The 19,504-nt window shown below is 34.4% G+C and overlaps 2 protein-coding genes across 3 annotated transcripts; both read left to right on the top strand.

The window, feature by feature from the left end:
* The first annotated feature begins 902 nt into the window (after window positions 1-902).
* On the top strand, window positions 903-3,003 carry ELF4-L3 (ELF4-like 3). 2 transcript variants are annotated; one of them, XM_089610946.1, is made up of 2 exons: window positions 903-1,214; window positions 2,314-3,003. In XM_089610946.1, exon 2 carries the CDS (start codon window positions 2,378-2,380, stop codon window positions 2,711-2,713), a length of 336 nt encoding a protein of 111 aa, XP_089467072.1. In that variant the 5' UTR covers window positions 903-1,214; window positions 2,314-2,377; the 3' UTR covers window positions 2,714-3,003. The 2 variants fall into 2 exon arrangements, with proteins under 2 accessions (XP_089467072.1, XP_089467073.1); XM_089610947.1 differs by lacking the exon at window positions 903-1,214 and adding an exon at window positions 1,376-1,410.
* An 11,949-nt stretch (window positions 3,004-14,952) lies between these two features.
* LOC149400111 (small ribosomal subunit protein uS3x) lies at window positions 14,953-17,768 on the top strand. The gene is made up of 5 exons (XM_089612085.1): window positions 14,953-15,099; window positions 15,187-15,334; window positions 15,423-15,594; window positions 17,140-17,326; window positions 17,422-17,768. The coding sequence occupies exons 1-5, from the start codon at window positions 15,070-15,072 to the stop codon at window positions 17,593-17,595; spliced, it is 711 nt and encodes a 236-aa protein (XP_089468211.1). The 5' UTR covers window positions 14,953-15,069; the 3' UTR covers window positions 17,596-17,768.
* The last annotated feature ends 1,736 nt before the right edge of the window (window positions 17,769-19,504 follow it).

Here is a 19,504-nt window from a genome sequence, read left to right on the forward strand (position 1 = left end):
CATTTCCATGTTCTTTTTCTTTTAGTTTTTTTTACCAACTTTTAATGGTCTCTTCTTTTTTTCCCAAAAAAAAAATATAATTATGTAAGTCGCATAGATACACCCGAGCCACATTTTCCCTACCATTATTATAATGACAACATCAATATTTATTGGGGTTGTATCTACAACCTGAGTCATTTCTCACATGATTTTGTCGATCATCGCCTCGAGCTTGATTTGTCCAACATTTTTTAATTTCTTCAAAAGGTAGAGTGCTCTTGAAATAATTTCTTGATGTCCTTGCATGCATTTTCCTTGAATTCCACAATTCTTGTCATGACGGTTTTTCAAGAGATCTAGTCAGCTAAATTTTCTATTTACAAAAATTTCAAAGTTTGAAGGCACTAGTTGAATCATACCTAGTAAAATTTCCGAAATTCATATGGTATTTCAAACCTTTAAGTGAGAAAAAGAGTTATGCCTTAAGCATAGTTCTTTAGCTATGCCGGACTTTTTTTTTTTTGCATATTAAGAGCCTGAATTTTATTGGATTTTGACAAGCTTAAGCCCATTTACTTGTTGTCTAAATTTTAGAGACAACATGTCCTATTTATTATATAAAATAGAATATACGTTTCGCGTGTTTTCGTTCTTACATATGACTAAAAAAAAATCTAACTATTTTGTTTAATTAAATTTTACTTCTAATTGTCATTATTAACAAGAAAATTACCTTCTAATTGTCATTATAGAATACTCATTCAATAATAATTAATTTGCCAGAAAGTGTAATCTATTAGTATACTTTATGTTTTTTTCCCCTTTAAAATTATCATGTGGGTTGGGATATTCAAAAGCAACACTACCCTATTACTACCCAAGAAAATAAATATAAAAATACATTACAGGTGGATATATAGACATAGATTATACTAAACTAATCGACACACAAATACACTGAGAGAGAGGTCCGAGCGTGACTGTCAAATCTACATATTCTCTCTCTCTCTCTCTCTCTCTCTCCCTCTGAAACTCGTTTTGTTTTCTCTGTAAAAAAAAATCCCAGAATCTAGAGAGAGAGAGAGGACTGTTATTTTCTGTTCCGGGAATTCGATTCGATCGGCGATCCTTTCCTTCTCTGCGCTGTTTCTCCGAATCAATTCATTGCTCTTCCAATCCGTTGTCTCTTCCCAGTCCTAGAATCGTAGAATGTAATGTCTCGCATTTTCAAGGTACAAACAATAATTTAATATCTTAATCCATCTACTTATTTGTCTATTATTGTAGACACGCCACAACTAAGTTTAATAAATAAATAAGTAAGAATGATATCAAAACAAAGTACTTCTTCTTGGTTGTTATTTTGGAGCTTTCGTTTTAGCTTGTGGGGTTTGGTTGCCAAAGACATTGATCTTATCAGCTTCCTTTGTACGCTTTTCCTTCTATGATATTTTTTAAGTCAATTTTCATATTAAATTTTGGTTCTTGAAGAAGATCTTATTAGTGCTAGTGGGTTTGAGATCTTCTTTTGCATTATATGGCCATTTATTTTCTAAAAAAAATTCTTCAATTTTAGTGACAACTTTTCTCTTCGGTCTCTTTCTTCTTAAAGAATTTATGCTTTTGTCTGCAAAACTGGAAAAGCTTTCATGTACTGTCTCACTAACGTTTGAATTACCCATTCGATCCTTGTTTTCTGCTACTCTCGAATTTATAAAGTTTATGAAAAGCGTGCTTGGATTTTCTATATTTACGATTTTTTTTCTTACTAAAATAATGAAAAGCTTAATTTACTATTTGCATTATTGTCTATTTTCATTTATCATTTATTATTTTGTAATTTTGCTTGTAAAGATCAATAATGTTGTCTCTGCTGCAGTACCCTGATGTTCTGATCTTCTCTGCATCATTGACTCCATATATATTTATTTTTTTCCCTTTTTTTTTTGTGTGGTCTTATGAGATTCTTCTTTTGAACTCTGAGCTTTTAAGCCTTTAGGTGGGTATTTTCTGAGTACATTTTAAAAGGTTCCCTTTTATGGAAACGGGGCTGCTTTTTCACATCTCATCATAATCAATAGTAGCACTAAATATATTTTTAACGATAATAGTGTTATTATTAGAACTAATAACGATAGCAATAATCCTCCTTCAAAACAAAAAAAAAATTAAAAATTTCCCCAGACTATCCCAAGATAGGGAAAAAAAAAATGAAGTCACGATTCCTACCACAGAACTTGTCTTTGAAAATAAAAAATTCAAAGAGTTCATGTGCAGATAAGGAGATATGTTTAATTATGGATTTTTTATTTATTTATTTTTGTGTTGCAGAGACTACTAGAAGTGGTGTTGATTTGATACGGAATTCTGATTATAAAAAAAGAAAGGAAAAAAAATGGGTGATGATACATTTTCTGGGCTAGCGAATGGAAGTGGTGAGATCGATGGAAAAGTGTTGCAGACATTTCAGAAGAACTTTGTCCAAGTCCAAAGCATATTCGACCAGAACAGGTTGCTGATAAACCAGATAAACCAGAACCACGAGTCCAAGATCCCAGACAATCTCACCAGGAATGTGGGTCTCATCAGAGAGCTCAACAACAATATCAGGAGGGTCGTTGACCTCTACGCCGATCTCTCGAGCTCCTTCACCAAATCCATGGAGGTCTCTTCCGAAGGAGACTCTAGTGGCGCTTTGAAACCCGGCCTCAAGCGACATCGACCGCTTTAGCCGGAAAATTTGTTTCTCTGCCATCCAAATCAATGAATTGTGTTGAGGATGTGGTGTTATTCCAAAGAGATTAAGAAGAAGAAAGAGAGAGTGTGATTAGATTATTTGGTACTGTTTTTTTTTTTTTTTTTTTTTATCCTTCTTCTTCTCTCTCTCTCTCTATTGTCCCTTTGTTGAAGAAGAAAATAAGTGTACGGTATTTTGCAGTTTATTGTAAGTTTTGTAACTCTTGTGTAATTATGTGGATCTAATTTAAGAAGAGGATGACAAAAGAACTATTTTGTTGGGTATGTTGTGTCCCAAGTTTTTTTTATTTTATTTTATTTTACTTATGATCGACTGATTATTGTGAACTTTACCACTAGCACAATATGATATGATGATCATCATGAAAATATTAAAAATAAATTAAATATAAATATTTTTTTTTCCACTTTTAGGTTTCCATTAAAATGACTCAAATCAGATATGGGTCTACCAATCTTTTTTATGCAAAACTTCATATTTGGGCCTTTCTAGCAGCAATTTTTTTTTTCCCCTTTTCTTAAACATGTTTTGGAAAATCTGGAGATGCTATTATTTTCTGAATCAGATCTTTTTTACTATTTTTATTTTGCTCACTATTTGGTTTTGGCTGAGGAATAAACTGTTCCTGATCCTTGATTGTTCACAAAAGTTTGATGAAGAGAACTAGGGAAGTGAGCATTGAGCATGGTCACACATAGGCACTTACTGTGTCAGTATTAGTGAAGATGCTCTGAAATAATTGGAGGAAAAGCAGCTTTTTGAGGTTAAAATATATATAAAAATATCTGATTCATTAAATTATTCATTTATGGTTCCCAATCACAGGCCACCACAAGAACAGAATCTCAGATAATGAGTTTAGATGAGGCTTTTTGACCATTTCTATATGAGAAAGTTTATTTTCATCAAACATGTGATGTGATGTAATACTATATTATTTATCAAAATACATTATATTTATAATTTATTGCAACGACTATAAAATTTAGGTACAATAATTGTTTTTATCTATCACATATGGGCATTTTCTTCTTTGTATTTAAATTGTTCCTAGCCAATGACAATCCATTAGATGGTGAAATTACAGGAAAAATCAATAAATAAATGAGCACTAATGACGATTTTATTATTAATTATTGTTGTATAGGGGGGTTATGGGTGATTTATTTATATAAAGAAAGAAATACAAGAGCTGCAAGGGACAGAGAAGTATGTATAAACAGTGACACCCAACAACATGACAAAGGGACCCCAAACGAGTTTTTCTTTTCTGGGATGGAACTCAGACTTCTCTATGCTTATCCTTTCTTCTTTACTAATTATTTTAGGATTTCTTATTTTACTGACATAATAGTAGAATACACGTCATTTTTTTTCCTTCCTTTTGTTTTTTTGTTGTTCGGTGACGTGTTTTGTTTTATCACTAATGATGTAATATATGATAATTGTTTTCTGAAATGATTTTCATAAAGTTAAAACTTAAAATTACCGGTTAACATTAGTTAGTCTATATTATAACTTGAAAAAAAAATCGTAATATTATCCTCGGTTTGGTTTTTATTTTTTCATACTTGCTAACATGTATGGTCACTGAAATTTTCATTGCACAGTTTGGTCCACTCAAAGTTGTTGGGTCTTTGAAGATTGATAAATACTCGGATGCATTTATAAATTGCTCGAGAGATTGATCGTCCGAGGGTCTTTATGGACCTTGTTCGTCTGTTTACTTATTTAATTTTTCTATGTGGTTTTATGTCGAGCAGAGCTTTGATCTTCGTGAAATTGGTTTGTATGCCGTCTTCGTTTGACAATGTAGCCCAATAATTTTCCCCTAAATACCAAACATGGATGTTTTATAGATATAATTTTTGGGACGCCGTGGCTATCTAGCCAATTTCCAACTTGATCTTAAGGAACTAGCTAATGTTTCGTTTATTTTTGTAAATTGGCCATTTACCAAAATTAACATGTGAAAATGTTAGGGACAATCATATAAAATACTATCTGATTATTGAGGTGACGTCACTTAATGTGTGACTAGATTTTAAACATGCTTGAAACATTGACTAGATTGCAAATCCAACGTTTCAAGTGGCCTACTCCATGTGATTTTTCTTTAATTTTATCCTATATTGCCTTAGGTTTCAAACAAAAAATTTAAAATATGATCGGCTACAACTCGACGTTTGATTTACAAGTTGTCGATGTATGCTTCCAATTAATATCCCAAGGAGATTAACGAACATTTTATTTGACAATCTTTGGTAAGCTCTTTTGACAATTTTTTTTTTGGCCAAATGACATAACTGTATAAGATTAAAGTCCTCATTTAGTTAGCAATGTCGTGTGAGCTTGGTTGGGCTCATAAATTGGTTATGAACCCCGAGTAGATGTCCATGAAACTGAAGAGAAAAAATACATCTCAACGGTGTCAGGTTGTGTATAAGTATAAATTGATACGCCATTTGATAGAAGAGTATTTGGTTCTAATTTTAAACCTCACTTCATATTCTTCCCAATTTTTAACTCAACCCCATGCTCTCCCTACGCTAATCGCGCGCCCGAAAACACGTACGTGGTCCCCGACGCCACTCCTTGTGGCTCATCGCCAAGGTAGAAAAACAGTTCGCCAAATCTGCATATAGGCCTCAAGTCCAGCTGGAGTCTTCGGCACTCCAAGGCCTCACATCTTGATGCTAAGCCAAGTATGTGGCAATGCATTACCTCTCAAGTCCTCGGCTTTAATAGGTCTTAGTTGCCAAGGAATCCTTGAGACTAGACCTCGTCAAGGCTCCACGAGAAGTTTTCACCCACGCCAAGGAGTCCTTTGCCACTAGTCCTCACCAAGGCCTCACATGCACCAAGGAGTACTCGGCCATTGGTTCTTGTCAAGGCTCCATGTTCTAAACCTAATTAGGTCCTCATCCACCTTGTGCCAAGCCCTTGGCGCAACCTTAATTGAGTCCTTGGCATTGAGAGGTCCTCGGCCCGAGGAATTTTCGACAACTAGTCCTTAACAAGGCCTCACAACAAGTCTTCGTCCGCACCACTGATTCTTCAACCACTATTCCTCACTACGGCCTCATGTTCTCGTCCAAGTCATACCAAGTCCTCGGCGCATCCTTGAAGGAGGCCTCAAGTCCTTGCCTATGCTAATCCTTGGTAATTTTCAATCCTTTGCCAAACCCCCTTGCCAAGGACCCATGCTCAAGAGGCCATTGACCTCATTTTTACTCTCTTGTCCCACATGACTCTAAGGCCAAACCAAGCCCCTCAAGCTTATCAAGCCCGTATGTATATCCTTTCAATACAAGGTGGAGGTCAGTTGTTCTCAACTCGGGATAATCATGTCAAAATGGATTCTCAAACCCCGTAATATGTCTCTATCTCTCTTTTTATCTCTCCAAAATATTGAGACGAGATTAAAAGCCCCCACCTCTAGTTTAGCAATCGACTAAATCGAGCGTTAGAATGCACGTCGGGAAAAATATTTTTTGCTCACTCTCTTTTCTTTTTAAAGTAACGGATGATGAAAAATCACTTTTCGACGAGACCGCCAGGATTGAAGAATCACCACCTTGGATTACCTACGCTTGGTCATAGTATCCGATCCTAAAACAAATCGCGCGGGGTACCGAATGTTAGTCCAAAAAGCGACATTTACAAAAACAATCTATACATAAAGAGAAAAAGTAAACAAAATGTGGTATTTGCGGGAAATGGTGATAGTTAAAGAAATCGATTGTCAGAGTTATGTTTGCATGTGAGTGTGAGTGAGATCCCTTTTTTATTTACTATTTTTCTATTAAAGCATCGGGTTTTATTCATCATGGGTTGATTAGACATATGATTCGACAATTATATGTTGATAACCATTGCATACTTATTTTCATAGATACATGGACAATGGTCACATTTTATCATTTGTTTGGCTATTTTTCAAATAACCGCTAGATTTTAAGATCTTCTTGATTTTATATTTGGTAGTTTTTTTCTCTTTCTGTACTCGATATGGTACGATATAAATTACGTGTGTGTGTGTGCATAATAAATTTTGTTCATTATCTATAAAATGAATGTCGTCCATCAAGACTACCGATTGTGTGAAGGACAAAATATATAAGTATGTTTTTTTTCTTCCGAATTCTAATAATTCCTTAATTCTAATAATTCCTGATAAATCACTTTAAATCATGTGATGGACCTCAGTATTATTAAATTGTTAGTATTATCACAGATTTTCATTTGAATTTTTTTAACTATTTTTTTATTTCTTGAACGAAAAGTTATTTAAATAACTTAGTATCGCATATGAGGGAGAAATATGGAAAGGTCTTCTTTAAAGAATCATAAATGGAATATCTCAAAACTAATATCAATAAATTAGGTGTATATTGAAAACTCTGGACAAAATAAATTATATCTAGATTTTTTTAAGGAATATAAATTATATCTAGATGAAGTTTTATGAAATATACAACGTAGTCATGCAATTTGTGAATGTACAAGGACATTATCCTAAAATTAATGGAGTTTAAGTGATCTTAGGTCGATTTTTTTTTTAATTAGAGTGATAACAAATGTTCATTCGAATCTAGTTGTGACTTGTGAGTCTTTTTTACCTTGACATCTTTATCTTCTTGGTAATAAGATGTGATGTTTGTATTTTTTTTTGGTATCGTACTTATTTTCTAGTAGAAAAGCATTGAGTTATTTAAAAAAAAAAACATTTAGACCATTTTAATGGTACTAGGGTCCAATCTCCCAATCCTATTCTTTCTGATTGTGTAGATGTCTTTATTTTTTGTGGGCCCACTTGTGTGTGGCAGCCTAGTTCTTTTCCTGATATTAGTTGTGGAAGAGGCCTACATTGCTGAAATGAATTGTTTAAATTTTTTTTATTTATTTTTCAATCCCACATATTATTACTTGAAAATGTTAAATTTATAATAGAGTCAACATTTTATATAAGTATAAAATCTAGTCATATTTGATCATGTGACTTATTGTGGCCTCATCAATCAAATAGTATTTTATATGATTTTCCATAGCATTTACATACGTTAATTTTGATAAATGACTAATTTGCTAAAAAAAAATGAAACGTTGACTGGTTTCTTAAAATTAAATTTGAATTTGGTTAGGTAGCTAAAATACTTTTTTTGTGTGTAAAATTACAAAGAGTAAGATATATAATTTCCGTAACTTATTTCTTATAATACTGTATTTCTCATTTTCTTATGAGAATATTGTAAATTACAAAGAGTTTTTATTTTATTTTATTTGATATTTACTTCAAACCAAGGATTAAATATCGATATCGATACCGAAGTTTTAATTTTACTGATATATCGACTACCGATTGGTATATCGAAAATATAAACACTGATTACCGATAATACCAATATTTCGTTGATATATTGCTTACCGACAGGTCTACCGACTAATATCGTATAACAAAATATAATTATTAATATATTGTATATTTATTTTTTTTAAATGTATATAATATGCACAAAGAATTTCGGTCACTTATGTACGCGCGCAAAAAATAAATAACCGCATATACAGGTGAAAGCTTGAATGCAACTGTACATGTAGCAATAATTTTAACAATAGCCCACAACCATGATAAAAAGACAATTTATTTTAGTTAATTAAAAATAAATACTGACATCATTTCAGTATTTAGTGGATTATAAAGGGTTTTTATACTGAGTCTTCCCATTTTTTTATATACCGACGGTATACCGAAGTATAACGTCTGTATTTTAAACCTTGCTTCAAAAATTCGTCTTCGCAGAGGTCATTTTTAGACTCGTCGACGACTAATATAGGGAAGACAACAAAAATGAAGCAGTATTAAAGTTTATGTAGTAAATATTATGTAAATCTCAAGGCTTATTTTGTCAAAATATTTAGATCACGAGATATTTCACTAATGACTTCAAACATGAATAATTTTAGGGCAACGTAGCTAACTAACTATTTTAAAACTTAAAATTACAAAGTAGTCATTGTTTGAATAATTTTGGTTAATTAGCCAGTCAATCTTATTACCTAAGAAAAAAAGACCGTAGTACCCTTTAAATTGCTTCACGCCCATTTCCACAAAATATATGTGATAAAAAAAAAAGAATTAATCGAAACAAAAGATAAACAAGGCAAAAATTAAGCAAAAACTCAACTACTTAACAATTTGAAAAAAGAAAACCTAACGATCAAACCTCTCCTTCTTTTGCTATTTCTTTTATTGCCAAGAAGGAAGCCAAAATATAAAGGGAAAAAAAACGTCGGCTAGAATGAAATTCTCAAGTAAGTTTATAGTGATCTAGTTGGTTACAATTTTCATGATTTTAAACGTGAGGATTTAAAGCAATTATGGGTCCACAAACATCGAACATCGAAATAGTTACGGATTTTACCTTTTAAAATGAGCGTGTATTTCATCTGAAAAATATCAATACTTGCATTGGGAATTTTTTTTTTGGCAAACTTATCTAGCACATAAGACAAATATCAAAAGACTTTTTTTATTTTCTAAGTAGAAACGCATTATTTTTTCGCGGCCACGAAGAATCAATTCAGATCAGTGTGCAGTACGATAATTATAATCCGTCAATAATGGCAGTATGTTGGTGACATGGAAATTTGATAAGCATATGATATATTATTTTAAACGAGAATTATTTATATTCTGTCCATGTAACGATAGCATTTTCTTATCATTAAATAGTATAGTTTGAAAGAGAATTATTTAGTTTCAACCAATACTCAATAAGATTCTTTCCATGTTACGATAGCATTTGGTGAAATAGCAGTTTCATGGAACAACAACAAGAATGTGATAGATGTGATTGCATATGAGATATGCTGTGATCAAGTTTTCCACTAATGATAGTGATACAAAAGCATAATTCAACTTTAACGCTATTATTCAAAATGACTCGTGTATTTTGTTAAAAAAAAAATGACGCGTCTCTTGTTTCCCTTTTCAGCTAAAAAAAAACCTTGAGAATATCTCTACTCTCTAGGACCATTCAAAGATAAGAATACGATACATTTAATTCAGTTTGCATGTCCCTAACAAATAACAATGAGGACTTGTACAGAATGAATGGTGTTCCCTAATTTTAATAATTATGAGAGAGAGGAAAGAAAAGAGAGCAGAAAGTCACGGGTTTATGTGTGCCTTGCTAGTTTGATTTAAGAGTTAAACAAGATTATATGTCTAAATTGGAAGTTGAAGGAGATAAGTGTCCAAGTTAGTATCTAAGTATTATATTCGAAGCAAAAAAGTAAAATAAAAAACTAATTATTACATGTTTGGTTCTAATAGAGAATTCACAAGTTTCAACCAAGCAATACTTTTCTTTGAAAAAAAAAAAAGTGGCAGTTTTAGTTGGTAAGTCCATGCTTGATTCAATTGCAGAAGTTTCATGTCAAATTAACTCCCTCAACCACCTTTGGAAAATATCCACTAAAATGCCACCCTGGTAATTTATTTTTATTTTATTTTATTATTTTCTCGTCTAAAAGTCTAGATGTGAATGTCATAGATGCTTTATGAGCAGTGTATAACTTGCAAGTTGGGCATCAAATTAGTCATAAAAAAAATAAAAAGTACACGAGCATTTTAATTATTTATATGGTCACTTCTTTTTAGGGAACATTATACACCTCTTTATTATTTCATCAGACTATGAATGATAATGAATACGAATAAGATCTGATACACATATCCTATTATATGTACTTGTTTAAAAATTACTCATGTTTTTTATTCAGCACAACCCAATGTTTATTTTAGGCCAAATTCACCAAGTAGTTCATATTTAAACTTCATGTACTTTTTTTTACCTAATTTTGATAAAAGAAAAAACATAACAAAACAAGAGAAAAACGCATTTTTCAAAAAAAAAAAAAAAACTAGTTTCCCAAAAATAAATATAAAATTCAAACAAAAACAAAATAGTAAAAGTGTTGAAAAGAAATAGGAGATTGTTGTATGATACAATAGGCTGCTGAGCCAGAAAACATTGTAGACAATCTTCACCAAGTTTCATGGACAAAAAAAATGCGATATTTGTTTTTATGGATTAAATATACAAAACGCACCTTTTATCTTCACTCGTGTTTTTTTTAAGGATAAATTATATTTTTGGCCCCTCATCTACCACTTTAACAAGTTGAAACCTCATTAAAAAAACTGCCGTTTTGATCCTTTATGATAGTTAAATTTTCATTTACAACCCTTCTGTTATTTTTTATGTCAAAATAAGCGGAAAATGATCATGTGTCTGTCACGTGTTAATTTAAAGAAGGGTATTGCAGTAAATTAGCATTATATTAAAAAAAAAAAAAACTAAAGCCATCTCTCTCTCTCTCTCTCTCTTATTTTCTTTTCTTTTCTTTTTTCATTTTCTTACGATACATATTGTTCCCTTGAATCTAATCCTTATCCTCCATGACTTCACTTGCAAATATCCCATCCCTTTTGTATCACACAATAATAAGGTATATCTAAAATCCACAAAATGCAAAACCAGCAAACAAATTTGGAACCCAAAAACACTCAACTTGCAGATTAGTCCCAAGAATCACTCAAACCCCAACCCAAAAAAAGACCTTTCACAAAACCAGCAAACAAACACAACACAACATACGGCTTCGTTCCTCTCTCTCTCTCTCTAGGATCTGATTTCGCCAAAACCCACACACAGAGAGAGAGACTCGAACGACTCTCTTTCTCAGTACGTTCATTGTACTCCGATCCATATCGAAACATACCAAACCACCATTGATAGATCGCGAGCCCCCCTCCCCCCCCCCCCCCCCCCCCCCAAAAAAAAGCAAAAACTCCTCTGATCGAGCGACCATGGAAACAGGCTGTGGCGATCGAGCATTGTGACTCGGATGGGATGGGGACAGCGGTGGTGCCTTCGCCGTCGCTGATTTCGATGAGATGAGCAAGACTGGAATGGACGAGGACGACGAAGACGAGTGCTTCTACGAATCCCTCGATCACATTGCCTCGTCTTTTTGCTCTTGTTCCACATCCCCCTCCTCCGACGAACAAGAAATAGAAGAAGAAGAAGGAGAATCTAATTCTTCTCGTTTGGTCTCGGATTCACCGAATTATGCCGAGAGGAACCACTTCCCAATCCCATAGTTTCCAATGCGAGTCTCCGAGTACGACGTCTGGATCTCCCAGCCCTCATCCGTCTCGGAGCGCCACTGCCATTTGCTCCGGGAGATGGGACTCAGCGGCGACCCTTCCCTTTCCTGCTCCTCCACCGACGCCGGATTGTGCCGCCGCGGAAACGTGTCGCGCTCAGCTTCAGAGCCTCCACGGAGATCGACCAGAATCCATGATCGGCATCGCTAGGGTTTTTGTTTGGGTTGTTGTATCGGCTGAAGGGATTCGATCTGTATTTGTCTGTATGTGTGTTTGTGTATATATGTAAATGTGTGTGTGTATGTGTGCGGCAAATACTGAACTCTTCCTTTTTTATTTAACAAAACTTAAAATTAAAAACAAATAAATTATATAGATGAGAAGGGCATTTTAATAACTTTACTCTTTTTATTCGACACGTAAGCATTTTCTGTCTATTTTGACACTAAAAGTAACAGAAGGATTATAATTGAAAATTTGATTATCATAAAAGATCAAAATGACAGTTTTTTTTAACAAAGTTTCAACATGTTAAAGTGGTCAAATACGAGGGACAAAAAATGTCATTAATTCATTTTTTAATCAAAGGTCTAGGGACCGAATTCATTACAACAAGTGCCAATAATTGAAAATTTTAGATTTCCAAAATACATCCACATCAAATAGTATAGATTTTTGTTGCTAAATGTATGGGCTAAACTATTACACCACATAGGTGAAACACAATATCATAATGACAAAACTCAAGACTAAACCAGAGGACGACGAAAATTACAATACCTAACTTCATTCGCCGATGTGATCTTTGCCTTGACGAGATTCATCACCTTTCTAGCAATCGGATGAGATCAAGATCTTCGTGCAACCGCCACAACTAGCCTCTTTCAAATCATGTAAAATAGGCAATGCTTTCGCCATTTCGGGGCCGAAAAGGACAAACAAAAGTCAAGGATGTGCTTTCAAATCCTCCGCTTTTTGTAGTTATTTCCATGAGACTTTAATCAATGTTAGATGTTTTTCTTGTAGCTCCCATGCCAATGTAATTTCTCATATTGTACTATTCCCTTTACAACGTCAACTACCGGATTTAGTTGATTCATCAAACTTTTATCTTGTTGCTCGATAGACGAAGTTGCTTGTCATTTGTATTAAATATATCATAGATCTATATCCTCTGATGTAGAAGCATATTTAAAGTCGTAGCTATCCTCAAGAATCCGATCAAAGCAAAAAAAATGTGAATTAATATCTCGGATATTGTTTAGGCAAAAACATTAGATATATCATGAACTCTTAGTCGATGATTACGACACGAAGCCGACAAGGTTGGCTCAGGGTGATGGTCATGAACCGTAGCCTCGATCAAGTCAAACGTATATGACGAGGTGATGGTTATACCTAAGGCTCAATCATTAAATATTGTATCACAACGCTCCACCGTTGCTCAAACTAAAATAATGCACCTTTTATTGTTCAACTAAGGTCTTGAATATGCCTTGATGATATGTGGAGAAGCTGTCAATTGGATTCAGGCCGTCCGTTGGCTAACAGGCCCGACCCTCTTTTTTAGAGGCTTTGGGCCGATCTGACTCTTTTCATAAAAGGGTTGGGCCGAACAGAACTTCATGAAGGGCTTGGGCTGCGCCTAGCGCATAGGCCCCTAAGCCTGACCCGACATGGGCCCTCATAAAAGCTCAACCGGACCCGGCCCGACCCTAATTAGGTCCGGTCGGGCCCAATTGTTTTTAAATAAAATAAATATTTTATTTTTTTCAATTACGTAGAAAAAGTAATTTTGACATATAAATTTAATTTTATATTAATGATTTAAATGTTTTTACTCACTTTTTGTTGTTTTGATTAAAATTGTGTTTTTAAAATTTTTAAAAATATTTATATATTATTTTTTATGATTATAATTTGGACTTTTTGAGGCACAACTTAAGTCTTTTCAAGTTCGATCGAGGATTTGATACTAGGTTGGGCATAAGATCTTATTCTTTAGGCCCGGTCCGATCCGGCTATTTTGACATCTTTATGAGTTTATGTGAGTCACGTGGATCTCTTCCTCCTAGTCCTATATCACTATAATCTTTTGCGATAGTTGTCAATTCATTAGATATATAAAGGTACCAAAATAGTAATTCGAGTTGACTATATAATCTTCCATAGTCTTTTTTTTTTTTTTTTTTTTTTCACAGTTATTTTCTTTTGCCTTTAAATGATACTTACTCTTGAAAGAATTTTTTTTTTTAATCATCTAAGCATTGTGCAGGTCACTTGAATCAAAAGTTTTGCTGACCAATTTTCAAACATCAACAATAAAAGTCGAAAATTGACCAATTTTCTTTTTTCCATGGCAATTTTATTAGTTAACGAGCGGTATGCCCGGACGTTGCCATGTGAAGATTGATGTATTTTTATGATGCTAAATTATGTAAATAATTAATTATCATTGTTAGAAACAATTCACAGTCAAAATATTAATAAAATATATAATCCGTTATATATTAAAAGTTTTGAAAATGAAATAGTTATGTATTTTTCCTTTTAAAAGAAGATAGTTGGGTAAATGAACTCAATTAGTAGTAATTTTGAAAATTTGAACTAAAATAATAATAATTATATTTTTGGACATTTTTACTAATAACTGTAGAATTATATAGCTATAATTGTTGTTAATTGTAGACTAGTAAGTCTACAATTTATGACAACGGTATATTTTCATGTCTATAATTATAAATGAAATTATTAAAAAAACATAATTGCTACTATTCTAGTCAAACTTATCAAAATTGGTATTAGTTAAAGTCATCTCCCCGGGTATTTTCCACGCTATGGGGTCATCTCCCCGGGTATTAGTTGAGGCCCATGCGAGAAATGGTATTGGGCCAAGAACAATCTTCTGTTTTTGGGCTCGAATCTGAAACGGCTCAGTAATGTTAAAGAGTGAGAGCCCAGAAAATCTTGGCCGTCAAATACCTAATCCCAAACTAAATATAAGCCGTCCGATCCCTCTCCACGCAATACATAAAACCAAGATTTTCTCCCACAAATGCCTTTAATTTGAGACCTAGGGTTTGCAGAGTACACTCGCCTTCAGCCACCACCTTGCTTGCTGATCTCGCCTCTTCGGTTTCCTCTTGCAATCATGGCGACTCAGATGAGCAAAAAAAAGAAGGTCGCTTTTTCACCGCGAACACCAAGTCTGAATCCTCGTTGCATTCATTTCATCTTTTGTTGAAGCAGATTGTTCTTTTGATTTCAGTTCGTCGCCGACGGAGTTTTCTTCGCCGAGCTCAACGAGGTTCTGACCAGGGAGCTTGCGGAAGATGGCTACTCTGGTGTCGAGGTTAGGGTTACGCCGATGCGCACCGAGATCATCATCAGAGCCACCAGGACTCAGAACGTCCTCGGTAAACTCTCATACTTAGGGATTTCAATAGTTTATTCGAACCGTTGATCTGTGTTTTGACTTTTGTTGGAATGAATTTGATTTCGCAGGTGAGAAAGGAAGGAGGATTAGGGAACTGACTTCTGTAGTGCAGAAGAGGTTTAGGTTCCCCGAGAACAGCGTTGAGCTTTACGCTGAGAAGGTCAACAACAGAGGTCTCTGTGCCATTGCTCAGGCCGAGTCTCTTCGTTACAAGCTTCTAGGTGGTCTTGCTGTCCGCAGGTATATCATCTTAATCTTAATATTAAATTTACATTTCCTTGTTTTATTGCATTTCTCTTATGAGATTGTTTTAGTGTGATATCTCAGCTCAATTTTTTTTCTTTGCTATGGACTGTAAGTAGTCAGCTTAGGCTGTTATCTGCTTATTGAAAATGTCTGTTAGTGGTTGTGACTCGGTATTTCATAGAGTTTTGGTTTAGGATATATATTGGCTATCATTAGGTTTGCGCTGTTGCACAATGTCATTTACAAAGTTGCTCTACCTTCTTTCTGTCGGAAGATGACGATACTGACATTGCTCCGGCATGATCTACATGAAGTAATTTAAATTTTCATGAAGTAATATATAAGAGGATTATCACCTATTAAGATATTTCTACTATCTCTTATGCTCAGTTTTACTTTATCTAATGTATTCACATAACTTTTTTTTTTCTGATTAATTCTTGAGATGCTACTGTGTTTTTTTTTTGCATGTTTGGATTTAGAGAAAGTTAACTTGTACTTTAACTATGATGTGGTCATAAAAGATCCCTGATAGAAATTTAGATTCCTGATTAATTTTCTCACAAATTTAATCAATGCTACTATCATCTGCCTTGGTACGTTATGCTTTATGACAGTCATCTACAAAGCAAATTGGTGTTCATTACCTATTTTGTGTCGGAAGTTGACTACACGGACATTCTCCTTAATGATCTATGTGAAGTAATTCAAATTTCATGCAGTAATATTTGAGAGGATAGACATTAACTAAGATCCTAGATCAATCTTCTCCGCAATTTTTAACCTATTTAACAATCATTTTCTATATTATGTTATGCTATACAATGTCATCTACAAAGCAAATTGGTGTTCTCTTACCTATTTTGTGTCGGAAGTTGACTATACTGACATTGCTCCTTAATGATCTATGTGAAGTAATTCAACTTTCATGCAGTAACATTTAAGAGAGTAGACATTCATTAAGATCCCTGATCAATCTTCTGCAACTTTTTACTCGTTGTACTATAATTTTGTAATATGTTATGCTATACGATGTCATCTACAAAGCAAGTTGGGGTTCTCTTACCTACTTTGTGTCGGAAGTTGACAATAGTGATGTTGCTCCTAATGATCTATATGAAGTGATTCAAGTTTCATGTAGTAACATTTAAGAGAATAAACATTATGTAAGATGTACCAACTATCTGTTCTCTGATCTTTTACTTTTTTAATTGCAGTATTCTGTGGCATTGCTGTTGTGTTTGTTGAATTGTTTGTATTTCCATGCTGTACCGATACATGTCATCTATAAAGCAAATAGGTTACTTGTGTACCAAATTTGTGTCGGAAGATGACAATATCAATTACGCTACTCCTGACCCAGCTAAAGGATATAAAGACTTGTCTTTACTTTCTTGGTTGGGGTTAGTACAATTGTTAATTAGGTTCCCTTTTACTTGGAAGATGTTTTTATATTTCAATGCTGTTGCCCTTTTTCAGATCAAGCCTGTTGGTGTTTAGAGGTTGTGTCTGACTAAAGATTCTATTTTTTTTTCTCAGGGCTTGCTATGGAGTTCTTAGATTCGTCATGGAAAGCGGAGCTAAGGGTTGTGAGGTGATCGTGAGCGGAAAGCTCAGGGCACAGCGTGCAAAGTCCATGAAATTCAAGGATGGATACATGATCTCCTCCGGTCAGCCTGTTAAGGAGTACATTGACGCTGCAGTTAGACACGTCCTCTTGAGACAGGTTTTGTTACTTTCTTGTTCTTCGTACTTTTGATTCCTAATGGGCGTCTATGTATGCTTTTTGTATTCTGTTAGTGATTTGTTGTGTGTGAATAGGGTGTCCTTGGAATCAAGGTGAAGATAATGCTCGACTGGGACCCGAAGGGAAAGCAAGGGCCGATGACTCCCCTGCCCGATCTTGTCACAATCCACCCTCCTAAGGAAGAGGAAGAGTACCTCGTTCAGGCACCGGTCTTGCCTGCCATTGACACTGAACTTCCGGTTGCCTGAGCTTCCAAGTCCCCTCACCATCTCTGTTCTGTGTACTGAATTATTTTTGTTTATTAGATTCTCTTCAAATTTTGACTGCGTAAAATGCTTAGTTAATTAAGACGACTTGGCAAAATACTTTTCACATCTGGTTAACGGTTATGAAGTTTTTGAAATACAACTTATTTTCTTTAGCTTCCTCGAAGGTGGACTGGTTGGTCGTAATGGTTTTGGGTTTTATTTTTGGTTTACTGTGGTCGTTTATGTAAATCACCTAAGCTAGTAGTGATGTCGTATAAATGGCTAACAACAATGGTGATATATTTCGTTGGAATGGTCTCTCGTTCGAAGCGAAGGAAACTGTATTGACTAGGAGAAATGCCAATTCTTGTAGAGAAGACTCGAGGTACTGTCATGTGATAGCTCATTTAGTTTCCAAGTAATTGATTTTAAGCTTAATCTTGCCGTTGAGATTTCAATAAACTCAACCAGCAAATTCCTGCTAATGCCAACGAATGCCTTTAGTTGAGTGTGAGTGCTATGTCTCAAAATGTGAGTTTCAGTCGCGTTTGCTAATTGGGGCTTCCTATAGCGATGAGGCCAAATAAGGATGTAGAGGTATATAAAGATCGGGTAGCTTGAAAAAAATATTTAGGTATATAAAGGATTAGGTTTGGATCAAGATCCTGTATTAAAAGGGACTTTGTTTTCCATGTGATGTGTTCTTATAAACTTCCAAAAAGTCTTAGATGTCTTATGTCTCCACAAAATGGCGGTTAACTTTTGGTAGAGAAGCAATTAGAAAGATCGGAAAAATTATTATGGGAAACGATAAATTTTTTGCACGTAAAGCGAAATAGGTATGGGCTTTCCGAAACTTTAATGGTTCAATAAAGCTTTCTTGGCTAAGAGTGTGTGGCGAGTGCTTCATTACCCGATTCCTTGGCTTCTCCGATTATCAAAGAAAGCAATTTTCGGGGCTTGTGTATCCTCAAGTCTAGTTATTCATATATAACATAGTCTTTGGAAGGAGCTCTTGTAGGGTCGTATGGTGATTGATGAAGGACCTCAAAGGAGGGCCAATATCCAGAGGTCGGGTCAGGAGATCGATTATATTCTTCAAGGGATGAGGGTTCCGGATTTCAAACTTCAAAGTGACAATTGAAGTGCGAGTCTTTTTTCGGAATTTACTTTGTGATGGTGATTTGAATGAGGTGTTGAAGATCCCCAATTTCTCCTCACCTACGAGTGACGTATAATGTGACATTTTTTTAGGATGGAGAATATCAGTAAAAAATTGTTATCGAGTGATTTACCTTCTCGATGCCAAAACCGTCGTCTACTAGTGTTGTAGAGCGTTGGTGAGAAAGCTCGTGGAAACTCCGAATCCTTCCCAAGTTTTAAGTTTCAGTTGGAAAACAAGGCATGATTGGATTCTCACTTCCAGGAACCTAGCGATAAGAAGGATGAAAGTTTATGCGTAATTTTCTCGTTGTACCATGCCATTTGAGAATACAAAGAGTGTCCATAATTGTTTAAAAGACACTTGAGTGTAGGGGTGAAACTGGATCGGTTCGGTTCGGTTTTTGACATTTTTAGTATCCGAATCCGAATTTTCGGTTTTTAAAAACTCGGTCTAGTATCCGGTACAATTTAGTCTAAAACCGAAATTCGGTTATCCGAATATTCGGTTATCTGGTTTCTTAAATCCAGTATCCAGTCCATTATCCAATTTTTAAAATTCGGTTATCCAGTTTGTAAAATTTCATATTCAGTTTAATATCCAGTTTTATAAAATAGATATCCAGTTTCTAAAATCCAAATCCGGTTTGTAAAAATTCAAAAAACGAGTACAAACGACTCTTATAAAACTCCAAAATGACAATACATAATCTAAAACTGGGTAAACCAAATAAAATTCAAAAGGACA

This window comes from Urtica dioica, chromosome 4 (assembly GCF_054948205.1).
Source record: "Urtica dioica subsp. dioica isolate 48M chromosome 4, U.dioica_male_clone48M_v1_H2, whole genome shotgun sequence".
Lineage (NCBI taxonomy): Eukaryota > Viridiplantae > Streptophyta > Magnoliopsida > Rosales > Urticaceae > Urtica > Urtica dioica.

Bases quoted from the DNA above. Each gene is read 5' to 3' on its own strand.
- LOC149400111 (XM_089612085.1), top strand. From the start codon at position 15,070: ATGGCGACTCAGATGAGCAAAAAAAAGAAG. The intron at 15,595-17,139 runs GTATATCATCTT...TTTTTTTCTCAG, and splicing joins GGTGGTCTTGCTGTCCGCAG to GGCTTGCTATGGAGTTCTTA. The intron at 17,327-17,421 runs GTTTTGTTACTT...GTGTGTGAATAG, and splicing joins GACACGTCCTCTTGAGACAG to GGTGTCCTTGGAATCAAGGT.
- ELF4-L3 (XM_089610946.1), top strand. From the start codon at position 2,378: ATGGGTGATGATACATTTTCTGGGCTAGCGAATGGAAGTGGTGAGATC.